Source organism: Pygocentrus nattereri, chromosome 5 (assembly GCF_015220715.1).
Source record: "Pygocentrus nattereri isolate fPygNat1 chromosome 5, fPygNat1.pri, whole genome shotgun sequence".
NCBI classification, from domain to species: domain Eukaryota; kingdom Metazoa; phylum Chordata; class Actinopteri; order Characiformes; family Serrasalmidae; genus Pygocentrus; species Pygocentrus nattereri.
Genome location: NC_051215.1, coordinates 21152069 through 21167701, shown reverse-complemented (window position 1 = coordinate 21167701; position 15633 = coordinate 21152069). Strand labels below are relative to the sequence as shown.

The window sequence follows — 15633 nt, the reverse complement described above, 5'->3', positions numbered from 1 at the left end:
GAAATAAAGTAAAAAGGCTGCAGTGACACCGAACCCTGCGTCCAGCATGCTCCTTGAGTCCTGAGTAGCGTAAGACGTGCTACATTTTGTTAACTATGTACTCAATTTGTACATATATTATGTCTGTTTCATGTGGAATCGTGTTCACTCAGAGTTCGTCCAGTGATCTAGCATGTTAAAATGAGAGCACTAATCATTAATCTATGTATTTATTATTCCATCACTAATTTATTATTTAACACTTACTGTAGCTAAAAATGATGAAGATCCGATTTTTTAATTAGCTCTTGGTGAACAGAACCTCAATTTTTAGAACATTTTTTAATTGCCAAACATTCTTTCACATGTACAGACCACATTTAAGCTAATTAATCAATTATTTGTCCTTTAATTCATTTCATTTCTTGCAGCACTGGATTCACTTCAGTCATCTGGGCTTTGAGGGAGATGGGAGAGTTGACTGGATCAGGGATCACGTTTCTTGTGAACCGTCTGAGGTTCTCTCTAAAGTCTTCACCAATGCCAAAGTTCAAAGGCAGCAATGTTTTTACTGCCCTGCGTTCACATCCATAAAGAACCACAGAGAGGCCTGGACACAGCCTGGACAGTTCTGATCTCTGTTTGAAGAGACACATCACAACGTTTGAACATCATGTTTCTGCTCTGAGCGTGGAGAGCGCAGCACAGATACCCACAGCAACAGAAAAAGACAGCATCCTCCAACACCTGCAGCGCACTATCAGAAGAACAATCATATCCTCAGCTGTTACACCATCAGCTCCCGCAACTGCTGCCATTGTGTCAATAATGGTTTGCTTCTGTCGTTTGCATACAGTACATACTATCTACCATCCACTACACTGTACTGAACACCATGTACTGCACACGTTCAGCCAACTTTGCCTACAGATTAGGCTATTATACTGGACCGGAGTCTACAGTGGACTACACTCTTAGGCCCAATCCCATTTTTTCTTTTAACCTCTACCACTTGTTTTTGAGCATGACCCTAAGCCTTTTGAGTTACAGGGTAGTGGTTGAGATCTTCCCTCTGAAATTGGACCCTCAAATAAAAAGAGCATCACTTCATTAACAGCTACTAGCTCTGCTCTGTAGGCGACCCTGCCCGTCTGCAGTGACAGCAGAGGAGGGTAAAGTTCAGCTCCTCATTGCTGGGCTTTAATTACATTTAGGGCATCATATGCCTTCAAAGAGGGGGGCAATTATTTATTATCACCCACCACTAATTCTACAGTGATATGAAGCTGAAGTCAGATATTCTCCAAATTCTTGTTAGAATTTTCCCGTTCCACCTTAAATGGAGCAGCAGTTACATTCTCGTGCTTCAGGCATCACAACTGCTGGACTATTTAAGGTGGAACAGGAAAGATAGCTAGCTAGCTAACAAGACAATAGCATGCTATTAGCATTTTTTAATGCTTGTTATGAAGAAAAGGACCAGAATACATTGAAACGACATTAAACTAAGATAATATAATGATTATCGTAATTTTTAACAGTTAAAATTCTCACATTTGTGCATTTCTTTGATCTCTTGTGCTCCATCTTACCCGTTTTTATTTTTTTTCTCATATCTCTCTGTTTGGAGTCTCTGAAAAACCTCTGTTTGGAGGGTCATGTAGCCCCAACACTTCTGGAGCACTTCATGTAGCCCTACCCCTCTATCCCAACAAGAATAGGGACACCCTACCCCTAGACGAGAACGCTCAAAACAGAGGGCTAAAGGCTCAGTGGTGCGGCGAGGGGTGAAATGGGACTGGGCCTGAGCAACAAAGGGCCCGATATAGTACACAAAACAACAGTACTTGTAGTAGTAATAATAATAATAATAATAGCATAATTTTTGGTACTACAATCCAAAAGCAAAAGTTTGTGCCCTGCTGGTCCAATTCCACATTGTTGTTATTCTCTAAGTGAGAATACGTGAACTCGCCCTATACGGAGAACCTAAATATGGCATTTTCTCCAAATTTTAGTGCACAATTTCTATCAATTTGCTTCGTAAGTTTTCATATTGGACAAAAAAAAAACATAACTTAGGTGTCATTACTTTTGTACACGCCACATTTTATATTCCACTTTTTATTCTTTTTAACATCATTCCTTGACATATCAACTCCAGCGAACACACCTCTGCAGATTCTAATGCACAATTATTGTTTATCAGCTAAATTTAATACACTGGGGGGAAAATACATAAAATACATAAAATGTGGCCTGTGCAAAAGATAGGGCACACTCCTATTATATTATGATGTAGATTTTGTTAAAAAATGTAAAGCCATAAATAGAAATAGAACTAAAATGGTTACGTTTGTTCCCTGTAGAGGATGTACGTGTTAACCAAAAAGAATACAACATTAAAACATGCTATTTGACTTTTGTGTATGACTGTGTGTGTGTATGTGTGTGTGTGTGCATGTGTGTGTTTGTGTGTGTGTGTGAGTGTGTGCATGTGTGTATGAGTGTGTGTGTGTGTGTGTAACTGTGTGTGAGACTGTGTGTGTGTGTGTGTGCGTAACTGTGTGTGTGTGTGTGTGTGTGTGTGTGTGTGTGTGTGAATGTGTGTGTGAGTGTGAGTGTGTGTAACTGTGTGTGAGACTGTGTGTGTGTGTATGTGTAACTGTGTGTGTTTGTGTGTGTGCATTTCTATTCATCTAAGACAGATTAATATGTTAGAAATCCTGTGTTTAGATCACAGATTCACTCCAATGAAGATCTCCTCTATGCAGGCCGTGTGCATGGAGTTTTAACAAACTGACATAAGCTGAGCTGTCAATGTTTAACTGACAGTGTTCAGGTCATTAACGTTGCTCTTAATACCCTCATCACAAAAAAGGCTTTAACAACCTGCCACAGCAGCTATTCTCCATTTATTGACATGGTTACTCTACCGGTGTTCTCCTGGGCACTGGCCTTGAACTCGTACCAAAGAAATAGGGGAAAGGCGGCAGTGTAGTTAATGGGGTGGAGTGACATGGACTTAGAACCAATAAAAACATTACCCTGGTATACGTTGCAGATACACACCGCTAAGGCATAACATTCTGACCACCTACTTATTTGTTCATTTTATCAGCTCCACTTACTCTATAGCTGCACTTTGTAGTTCTACAGTTACAGACTGTAGTCCATCTGTTTCTCTGATACTTTGTTAGCCCCTTTTACCCTGTTCTTCAGTGGTCAGGATCCCCATGGACCCTCACAGAGCAGGTACTATTTGGATGGGGGATCATTCTCAGCCCTGCAGTAACACTGACATGGTGGTGTGTTAGTGTGTGTTGTGCTGGTACAAGTGGATCAGACACAGCAGCGAGTACCGCTGGAGTTTGTAAACACTACGTCCACTCATTGTCCGCTCAATATGACATTCCTACCTTGTCGGTCCCCTTTGTAGATGTAAAGTCAGAAATGACAGCTCATCTGCGGCTGCAGTTTGTGTTGGACATCCTCTAGTCCTTCATCAGTAGTCACAGGACGCTGTCCTATATATCTGATATTTTTGGTTGGTGGACTATTATCAGTCCAGCAGCAACACTGAGGTGTTTAAAAACTCCAGCAGCACTGCTGTGTCTGATCCACTCAGACCAGCGCAACACACACTAACACACCACCACGTCAGTGTTACTGCAGTGCTGAGAATGACCCACCACACAAATAGTACCTGCTCTGTGAGGGTCCATGACCACTGAAGAACAGGACAAAAGGGGGTAACAAAGTATCAGAGAAACAGATGGACTACAGTCTGTAACTGTAGAACTACCAAGTGCACCTATACAGTAAGTGGAATTGACAAAATGGACAATGAGTGTCGAAACAAGTAGGTGGTCATGATGTTATGCCTGATGGGTGTACACTATACACACAGCCTTTTAATGGATCTTTCTAGCAGGTGTATCAGAAGCATTGCTCTTTTAATACCTGAGAAGCTGGCTCCCCCTTGTGATTGCCACCATACATTGACTGAAAATTACTAACACAGTGATGAGCACTGAGCCCCGGTGTCACAATGTAATACTGATTCCCAGTTTTAGCGATTTACTGATCACCTTGATTTATCAGTCCACTTAGACTTTAGCAGAGCTCAGTAACGCTGAGATTAATAACCGATCACATTGATTTATCAGTCGACTCAGACTTTAGCGGAGCTCAGTAACACTGAGATTAATAACCGATTGGGGCAGTCGTGGGCTGGAGGTTAGGGAACCAGCCCTGTGGCTGGAAGGTTACCGGTTTGATCCCCTTGGCTGACAGTCCATGACCTAAGTGCCCTTGAGCAAGGCACCTAAAATCAATTGCTCCCTGGGCGCTGTGGATGGGACTGCCCACTGCTCCGGGCAAGTGTGCTCACCGCCCCCTAGTGGGGTGTATGTGAGTGTTTCATTGTACGGATGGGTTAAATGCAGAGGTCTAATTTTACAGTGTGCAAACACAGTGACAAATCGCTGTGAATTCTAATTCTGATCATATTCATTTATCAGTCTACTCAGGCTTTAACAGGTCTCAGTAATGCTGAGATTAATAACTGACCACATTGATTTATCAGTCTACTAGGACAAAGCTTTCACTGGCACTTTAAGGTTTTGTTTTGTTCTTAACTTTAATTTACTTTTAACAATTTAAAATCAAATTTACTTATTAAATCAGCTAACATTAACTTTAATAATATCTGAATAATTAATAAATACATTTATTACAATAAATTGTGTTTAGTTTTTCTTAATTGTTCTAGTTCATTTTTCTTAATTTCAAATGATCGTATGACTGAATCAATGAATATTTATTTAGTATTGCGATATTATATTTTGGCTATATTGCTCAGGTCTACAATACAGAATATTCAAAATTATATATGAGTCCTGCGATGGACTGGTGACATGTCCAGGGTGTATCCTGCCTTCCGCCCGAAGACTGCTGGGATAGGCTCCAGCACCCCCCCCCGCGACCCTGATGGAGAAGCGGCTTAGAAAATGGATGGATGGATGGATACATGAGTCATTTTACACATTGTTTTTACAACCCCAATTCCACTGTAGTTGGGACATTGTGTAAAATATAAATAAAAACAGAATGCGATGATTTGCAAATCCTTTTCATCTTATATTCAATTGAATACACTACAAAGACAAGATATTTAATGTTCAAACGGATAAACTTTTTGTAAATATTCACTCATTTTTAATTTGATGCCTGCAACACGTTCCAAAGAAGTTGGGACATGGGCGTGTTTACCACTGTGTTACATCATCTTTCCTTTTAACACTCAATAAGCGTTTGGGAACTGAGGACACTAATTGTTGAAGCTTTGTAGGTGGAATTCTTTCCCATTCTTGCTTGATGTACAACTTCAGTTACTCAACAGTCCGGGGTCTCCGTTGTCATATTTTACACTTCATAATGCGCCACGCATTTTCAATGGGAGACAGGTCTGGACTGCAGGCAGGCCAGTCTAGTACCTGCACTCTTTTACTACAAAGCCACGCTGTTGTAACACGTGCAGAATGTGGCTTGGCATTGTCTTGCTGAAATAAGCAGGGACGTCCTTGAAAAAGACATTGCTTGGATGGCAGCAGATGTTGCTTCAAAACCTGTATGTACCATTCAGCATTAATGGTGCCTTCACAGATGTGCAAGTTGCCCATGCCATGGGCACTAACACACCCCCACACCATCAGAGATGCTGGCTTTTGAACTTTGCGCTGATAACAATCTGGACAGTCCTTTTCCTCTTTGGCCCGGAGGACACGACGTCCATGATTTCCAAAAACAATTTGAAATGTGGACTCGTCAGACCACAGGACACTTTTCCACTTTGCGTCAGTCCATCTCAGATGAGCTCGGGCCCAGAGAAGCCGGCGGCATTTCTGGGTGTTGTTCATATATGTCGTTCGCTTTGCATGGCAGAGTTTTAACTTGCACTTGTAGATGGAGCAACAAACTGTGTTCACTGACAGTGGTTTTCTGAAGTGTTCCTGAGCCCATGTGGTAATATCCATTACAGAATGATGTCGGTTTTTAATGTAGTGTCGCCTGAGGGATCGAAGGTCACGGGCATTCAATGTTGGTTTTCTGCCTTGCCGCTTACTTGCAGAGATTTCTCCAGATTCTCTGAATCTTTTGATGATATTATGGACTGTAGATGATGAAATCCCTAAATTCCTTGCAATTGCACGTTGAGAAATGTTGTTCTTAAACTGTTGGAATATTTGCTCACGCAGTTGTTCACAAAGTGGTGAACCTTGCCCCATCCTTGCTTGTGAAAGACTGAGCCTTTCAGGGATGCTCCATTTATACCCAATCATGACACTCACCTGTTTCCAATTAACCTGTTCACCTGTGGAATGTTCCAAACAGGTGTTTTTTGAGCATTCCTCAAGACTTTCCCAGTCTTTTGTTGCCCCTGTCCCAACTTCATTGGAACATGTTGCAGACATCAAATTCAAAATGAGTGAATATTTGCAAAAAACAAAGTTTATCCATTTGAACATTAAATATCTTGTCTTTGTAGTGTATTCAATTGAATATAGGTTGAAAAGGACTTGCAAATCATCGTATTCTGTTTTTATTTATGTTTTACACAACATCCCAACTTCATTGGAATTTGGGTTGTAATAGCAGTTTTAAAATGTACCATACCAGAAGCCTCACAACAACAAAATACTGTGACAAATGTTACGTATCGTGAAAATGTCTTGACGTGATTTTATACCAACAAAATCAGATTCATTCATTTGCAGAGGTTGGAGTGCTGGTGGAAACTATCACCTTCATAGCAGCCATAGCCTGGACAGTGAGGGCCAGACGGGTGGGGGTGAGGGCAGCCAGCATGGCGTTGAAGCGATCGCCTTTACGCCGGATAGGAGAGGAGTACCGACCATCAGCCGAGACTGAGCCAAACCTGAGAAAGTAACAGGAACATTACTCAAGCTGAGAGACACCAAAGCTCTACCACACAGAAGGATTACACTGATACAACACTTTCACAATGCAAAGAACTCTTTAATCATGCCAAGGATTCTTTGAGTGTTCATGGTTCTATATAGAATCACTTTCTTTACTATAGAACCACTGAACCACCATATTTTTAAAGGGTGTATCAGGCTTGTACTTCTGCTCACATTTCAATTACTCACTCTCAGAACTCCAAAAAAGACGGTTCTTCAAGAGTACTTTAGTAGAGGGATCGGTTCTATTTGGAACCATGCATTCTATATAGACCTATTTGCATGCTTAAAGGGTTCAAATGGTAAAATACTCTTCAGGTTCTATATAGCAATTTTTAAAAATGGTTCTATATAGCTCCAAAAACGGTTCTACTATTGTTACAAGCTTGATATCATGACAACAGCAGACCTTTTTTGGTGCTATACAGAGCAAAATACAACGTGTTCTTCATCCATTTAAAGAGGTAAAGAACCATTTAAGCATGAGAATGTTTCTACATAGAACTCATGGCACTAAATAGAACATTTCTCACTAAAGAACCCCCGAAGAACCATCTTTTTTAAGTGTATATGTTACCAATTCACAGAAGGACTCTTTCCTAGCAGTTACTGAACAATAAGTCGTGAAGGGCAGGAGGGGTTAAACAGTAAACCGTCAGCATCAGCAGACCCTCTACATCTGCACAGCGATCTACAACTTCCTGACAAACAGGAAACAGCACTGTATGTTCAGCTGGGCTTCTACCTGCCAGACAGCCTCACCATCAGTGCAGGTGCACCTCCGGGCTGCATATGCTCTGCGTTGCTCTCCTTCCTCCAAACCAGAAGGCACTTTAGTGACCCTTTACTAAAAATACTGCTGTCTACAGATGTTCTACTGGCCTCTGGAGGCTAAACAAAAATGGCAATGAGGTGGCGTGCAGGAGAAAGGTGCATTATCTCAAGTGGTGGACAGTAACTTTGTAAATGTAATTAGTTTCTGTACTTAAGTAGGTATCTGTACTGGTTTTTCAATTCTAGGCGACTTTTTCCTTTCACTCCACTACATTTCAAAGTCAAATATCTGATTTTTTACTCCACTACATTTTGAGAAATCTGTCGTTCCTTTTGGTTTCTGTGTGTATAAAAACGTAACGTCAAAACTAAAGAAGCGCAAAACCAATCAGGGCCCAGCGGTCACTTTGTTTTGAGCTTGTTTTGACCTGTTGGTCATACCGACCCAGTGCAGCACACGGTTCAACAGCAGCACAGCAGCATAAAATTTTGGGAGAGTCTATTCAACATAAATGATGAACTAACCTAACTTTGTGTAAATAGAGCACAATATAGAAATATGTCCACATATGCAGTCGTGACTGACGCAGCTTTTTTCCGAATTTATACAAACACCATTTCATTTTATAGTAAATTAGTTTGGGCTGGTTTATGTTTATGAACAGAGACCTACAGATCAATATAGTAAAGGAAACTCATTTGTGATCCTGAGTTTAAAGCCAGTTTTTATTCAACTTAAACTTGGAACTAAGTTGTAAATAAACCTTAAACTGAAACTTTGCTTGTTTGTAAAAAGTGATTTCAGAGCCACTCGGTTCTCCCTGTTTACCTTCAGTGTTTTGTGCTTATGATCATTTTAATAGACGTCAGTGTCACTAATTAATGACCTTCTATTAAAAGACTGGTTTACCAAGAGAGACACTGGAGGATTTTCACCTAAAACGAGTTCATGAAGTGAGTCTTGTTAAAAAAATGATAACAATACTGTGCCCTATTGGTTTTCTTGCTTTGTGCTTCTTTCTTTTTGACATGTTACGTTTTTATACACAAAGAAATCAAAAGGAATGACAGATTTCTCAAAATGCAGTGGAGGAAAAAGTCAGATATTTGACTTTGAAATGTAGTGGAGTGAAAGTACAAAGTCACCCAGAATGGAAAAACTTCAGTACAGATACTCGAAAAAACTACTTAAGTACAGAAACTAATTACATTTACATTTGTACACCACTGTGAGTTTGGCTTCATTCTAACATTTCTCCACTGATCTATGGTGCTTCGAAGATCAGAGGCTGAACGTTGTTCTCTGGTCTCCCAAATACCACAATAAAAGTCCTGTGTGTTTGAAGAGGGAGCATAATCCTGCACTGTTTGAAGTCTATTAGTCTTATTTTAGTTACAGTGCTCTAAACTTCTCTTCAGACGTCCACAAGGTGAACATCTATGCATAACCATCTACACTCTCTGAAATAAAGGTACTAGACTGTCTATGGGTCAGTTCCCCTCTTGTCACTGGGGTGGAACCCTCAAGACTCCATCTCAGTCCCATTAGTCAGGAATCATAACAAACATAATCCACTGAAATTATATGTTCTAAGCTGTACTGACTCCACACACTCCGGCTCGCCTCCAGGCTTTTATTTTACTGTTCTGTTTTAAAACGGTACAAAAACGGTAAAAAAGGTACAAATTTGTACTTTATCACCTAAGAACAACTTATTTAAGGTTCACAATTGGACCTTAAAAACTTGTTGTTCCTTTGAGGGAACATTTACATTGTTTGTACCTTGAACAAATGTACATGATGAACTAAAATGTATCTACATAGAACCTTTATTTCTAACAGTGTAGGGCACGTCTAAGCCTGGTACAAATTTGAGAGATTCCAGGGTCCATATCTCTGGTTCCCTGATAGCAATGCGATCCAGGAATTGTTGGAAAGGGCGTGTCATGCCCTACTGACCTGCGAAGTTTGATTCCACCAAAGATTCTTAAAGTCGGATTTTTAAAGTCACTTACTGCACAGCTGTAGCATGTGCCTGCCCCCCGAGAGCCAGCAGGAAGGCGGGGCCTGAACACCCAGTGCCGATGAACCTTAGCGAGGATGGCAGGGAGTCAGCCGTGAGTGCGGAGGGGGCAGAGCACAAAGCCCGGGCTCCCCCAATGGATGCGAGTCACGGGAGTAACGGCGGGAGGAGGAGGATGAGGACGGTGCCGGTGCCGGCAGGGAGCAAGTCCCAAGCTCCACCGCACGGGCCCTGCCTCCGGTTATGCAGCGAGGATACTTCACAATACCTCATGTTTGACCTGGGCGGCCGAGCTGCCAGCTGGGGGCGGTGACAAGGAGGTGGAGCGGCGAGCTCTCATTCCCTATTGGCTCTGGTGCTCACTCTTTTAAAAAGAGATGCAAGAGAACAGAAAGAGAGAGACGAGCTGCAGCACCAAGAGACTGAGGCTAGAGCTGAAAAGCTCCAGTGAAGAAAGGGCTGAAAAGTCTAGCTCAAGCCACTGAAAAGTGGCCAGCATAGCATTTATTTTGTGTATTTATTTGGGTGAATAAAGAAATATGGCTGCTGTAACCCTGAACCCTGCCTCCAGCGTCCTCCTTGAGCCCAGGGTAGCACATGCGGTGCTACAACAGCATTCCCTTCTCCTGTGGTTTTATTCATGACGTCCAAGCTCAAGAAGCTTTACTGTCATTTCAGCTACATACAAGCACACAGTAAAGCACATTGCATCAGCGTTTAATCAATGTTGACTCGACTTTCATCACAAATTCTTTAAAAGCTCCTGCAACTCCTACTTTGTAAAAGTAAAAGTAAAAGTTTGAACACCCCGGTCAATGTTTCATTGTTTACATGAAAATGCATCCAACAACAGAGAACATAAATATGACATATAAATATTTGGTAATACTTTATTTGGATGGTCCACTGGAGATGCTTTTTCTGTCTTGAAGTAACATTCATCTAAATATCTGTTAAATGTAACTGAACTTCAAGTTCAATATGAAAGATTTTATTAAATCTATTCCTAACCCTAAACTTAACCCTAACCTTAACCTCAAGGCAAAACCTACACCTACTCCTAACCCTAACACTAACCCTACTGTTGTTGATAATCAACTGAACTTCGCTAGAAAGTTTATTAGTGATTTAACTTTTTTCTGAGTAAACGACCTCCCACCTGACTGGCCGGACACTGATGGACGACTCACTGACGAGCTCTCCTGCTACCTGCTTCAGACCAGCTGCCCACGCCCCAGCTATTGTCACCTGTCTTGGTATAGCTGCCCACCCTACATTGAAATTTTCATGGACTAACTATTACTACTACTATTAATAATAATAATAATAATAATAATTAAATGATTTTTAAAATAATCATCATAATTGCTTATATTATATAAACTATGACTATATCAGTACAGATGAGCATAACCGCAGACCTATGTGATGTAAAGGGTCCTATTTTTTTCATTAACTCTGTAGGTAGTTGACCAGAGGAGTATAGCCCCCCACCCCTTGTGAGCCTTGGTTCCTCCCAAGGTTTCTTCCTCAGCTCTGAGGGAGGTTTTCCTTGCCACTGGCACCCCTGTTTATCTGCTTTTGAGTTTATCATTTTGGATCATTTTACCTCTTAAACTCTGTGGAACCACCGGTGGTTCCAAAACGCACTTTGTCATATTCCTAATAATTTTCATATTTCATAAGCTACATTCAGAAGCTGGGTGTCGTATGGGGCTGTAACTCTGCTTTCCAGTCAAATAGATGGTGATGTCATTTTAAACCCTTATAATAAAAGAAGCTGAACTCACAGTTTGTTTTTCTACTGAAAGTCTACCCTTTTTTCCACAAATCTGGGCTCTAAACTATAAACAGATGGTGTCTCTTCAGTGATCTGCTCTGTAAACACAAAGAGCATCTGAGATTTTTGGCTTTCAGCAGGAAATTGTAAGCATACAGTAAAATGTGTAGATCATAAAACATGTTCTGTTCATTTGAGGGGCTTTTACAAAAAATAAAATGCAGTTACTGAATAACTTGCCATACGATTTTGTCCCAAAAATTCAGATGGACAAATCAAAATACACCCTGGGAAATGCCTGAATACAGTTTGAGAGCTGACGGAAGTTTTGGTTTTTGATGTACTTTAACAGAAATGTATTTGCGTTATTTGGGTGACTATTGAGTTCTACTGTTTGTCAGCAATGTTAGCTTTGAAGCTGTAGCTCTAAAATTTTGATACGTACATACATCTGTGGTACCTCCACATCTGGGATGAGTGTAAAAATGGGTATATGATTATTGTAATGCGTTACTCACAGGACTTACTCGTACAACAACCAATCAAATCTACAACATGCAGCAGCCATTTTAGCATCGCTGCACTGGCTGCCTGCTTCCGACAGGACTGATTATAAAATATCATTACTAGTTTTTAATTCTCTTCAAACTGTACCTTTATACAACATGTATATAGTTCTATAGAAAACCTTTTTGAAAAAGGTTCTACATAGCACCAAAAAAGGGGGTTCTTCTATTGTTCACAAACTTCATATCTTAAAATTACGCAGAGCCCTTTCTGGTGCTAAATAAAACCATACACAATACATTCTCCATCAATATGAAGAACTATTTAAGTATGCAATAATTATATATAGATCTATATAGAACCATTATGCTTATAAAAGAAGCCTTGATTAACCGTCATTTTTTTAAGAGTGTAGCTTATTTGTCTTACTTTTATTGGAGTGGTGCTTTCATGTTATATTCATATATTATTTTAATTATTTTAATTTAGTTTTTAACTGTTTTTATTCTCTTTTTTGCCATTGATTTTATTTGTTACATCTTATCGTTTGCTGATTTTACTTCACTACTTAATTTCCTTTATTTTCCCTGTTGCTTTTAGTTTCTATCATAAAACATTTTGAGCTGCACTTTAAATGTAAGAAAGGTGCAATATAAATAAAGATGATGATTATTATTATTGTTATTATTATTATTATTATGGTCCCACTTTATATTATATGTCTCTAATAACTGTGTAGTTACATGTCACATCAATGTAACAGAACTACAGCCTGTGTAATTACACAAGTGTATGTTTTTGATACAGATCAGAAGTATTTTTTGCATATTCCATTAGTTTTACATAATTACTGTGGATTAACTGTGTTGTTACAAGGTAACCTAATCACATCACATTAATTGCCATTCTATAATTACCACCCTATAATTGCATTGTACCTAGATAACAGCTGAAGTTAATACACTTGAGTAATTACATAAGTCACCATCTGTAACAGTGACTAAATCATTAGTAGTTACATTGTTGAGGCATGTGTTATTCACATGTAACTATTATTAGAGACACTTAAAATAAAGTGGGAGCTATTATTTATTTATTTATTATTATTATTAAATACACTTAGATAAAACAAGCTCAGTGAGGAACTCAGCACTGATTCAGAGATTTACCGTCAGCAATGACGTACATTGCTCTGTTCATATTTACACTAAGTGCACTGCACTAAGGACAGCATGTTTACACAGCACTCAGCTACTGCACAGGTCATTAAACTTAAATTAACAGTCTCAACTGCTGTGATTCTGAGACTCTAAAAAACTCACTTGTCCAGGAGGTTTTCCCGCGGAATCCTCACATTATCAAATATTAGGATACCATTGTCAACTCCATGCAGACCTAAACAACAGACAAAAACAGAAACATAACACTTTCTGAACCCTCTCCAAAATCTGTCCGCGATTCTTCAGCTGATAACGTGATATACAGTTCTGAGCAAAAGTCAGAGACCACCTTCATCTGATTTCCATTGAAAACAGAAACATCCAGGAGACATTTGAGGAGATTAGATATAAGGTAATCCACTTGTATAAGGAAGGTGAAAGGCAAAGTGAAAAAACAGGAGTTTCTAAAAATAATTAAAAGCTACAGAGAAATTGTGTCTCCTAACAACCACCTGGAAGAGCTGGTCGACCCCAAAACTGCCCCATCAGATAAACAGCACTTAAAGCTTTGGTCTTTGAGAGAGAGGAGAAATTCAAGCTGCTTCAGATCTGAAAACATCCACAGGTGTTTCTGTCCATCCTTCCACTGTGAGAAAATCACTCATCGCTGTGGGTCTGAAAGGACATGTAGCTGATCAAGAAGAACCTCAGTGAGAAAAGGAGATGGACACATCAAACAAAGAAGCTGAACAATGGACTGACCACCCCAGAGTCCAGACCTCAACATCACTGAATGGGTTTGATTAGTTCAGAAAATCATCAACCAGTTTCTAAGACCGAGCTTTGGAGGTGTGTCTGCAGATTCTTTGAGGAGCTGAAAGTGAGTCTCTTGAGAAGAACGGAAGCCTGAATGAAGGGAAAGAGGGACTCACTGAACACTGAAAATTTATCTGTGTAATAACTGCTGCTGCACAGACTCAAACCCAGAGCCTAATCAGAGCCATTGTTCACCTGTTTTTTCCCATTTTCTGTATTTTAATATTTTATATTGAGGGTAAAACCTTATCCCCAGTTCAAATCATCTTGCATCCAGTATTGACCAGAGGAGGATGGGTTCCCCTTTCGAGACTTGGTTCCTCTCAATGTTTCTTCCTCTTGCTCAAAGGGATCTTTCCTTGTCACTATTGCCCTTGGCGACGCTCATGGGGGCTCAGACCTGGATGTTTCTGTAAAGCAGCTTTGAGACATCTGTTATAAAACACTACATAAATAAATTTTGACTTCACTTAAACAATCTGTACTTAACAGCTGTTTTGGCAGAAAATTAAATAAATAAGTGATTTCTACAGAGCCCCACTGGTGATCTTCTTCTTCTTCTTTTGGCTGCTCCCTTTAGGGGTCGCCACAGCGGATCATCTGCCTCCATCTTACCATCTCCATGTCCACCTTCACTACATCCATAAACCTTTTCTGAGGTCTACCTCTTCTCCTTCTTCCCGGCAGCTCCACCTCCAACATTCTTTGCCCAATATATCCACTATTCCTCCTCAACACATGTCCAAACCATCTCAACCTGGCCTCTCTGGCTTTATCTCCAAACTGCTCCACCTTCACTGTCCCTCTGATCTGCTCATTTCTAATCTTGTCCATCCTTGTCACTCCCAACGAAAATCTCAGCATCTTCATCTCTGCCACCTCCAGCTCAGCCTCCTGTCTTTTAGACAGAGCCACAGTCTCCAAACCATACATCATAGCAGGACGCACTACTGTCTTGTAAACCTTCCCTTTCACTCTTGCTGCTATCCTTCTGTCACACATCATCCATGACATCCGTCCCCACCCACTCTATCCTGCCTGCACCCTCTTCCTCACCTCTTTTCTACACTGTCCATTGCTCTGGATGGTTGAACCAAGATATTTGAAGTCATCCACCTTTACGACCTCTACTGCTTGCATCTTCACCTTTCCACCTGCCTCCCTCTCATTCACACACATGTATTCCGTCTTGTCTCTACTGACCTTCATTCCTGTCTGCTCCAGTGCAAACCTCCACCTCTCCAGATTCTCTTCCACCTGCTCTCTACTCTCACCACAGATTACAATGTCATCTGCAAACATCATGGTCCATGGAGCCTCCTGCCTGACCTCATCTGTCAACCTGTCCATCACCATTGCAAACAATAAAGGGCTCAAAGCTGAGCCCTGATGTAACCCTACCTTCACCTTGAAACCATTTGTCACTCCAACTGCACACCTCACCTCTGTCTCATTATCCTCATGCATGTCCTAGAGCCCCACTGGTGATGCCCTGTATAAATAAAAATAATGCGTGGCCACGCCTTTGTAAGCCGCAATCTCTTTCCATGCTTTACTAAGTCATGGCCACGCATTAAGATGCCACGCATTAAGATCTTGTTCCTATG

General features: G+C 40.5%; 1 protein-coding gene across 1 annotated transcript in view; it reads right to left on the bottom strand.

Moving 5' to 3' along the window:
• The window catches only part of acoxl (acyl-CoA oxidase-like), a 138021-nt gene that overhangs the window by 92478 nt on the left and 29910 nt on the right, over nt 1–15633 (bottom strand). The window contains exons 8-9 of the mRNA XM_017702657.2: nt 13373–13445; nt 6787–6919 (exon numbers count right to left, since the gene is read on the bottom strand). Of these exons, the coding sequence (XP_017558146.1) occupies nt 6787–6919; nt 13373–13445 (206 nt within the window). The remainder of the gene's footprint in view (nt 1–6786; nt 6920–13372; nt 13446–15633) is intronic.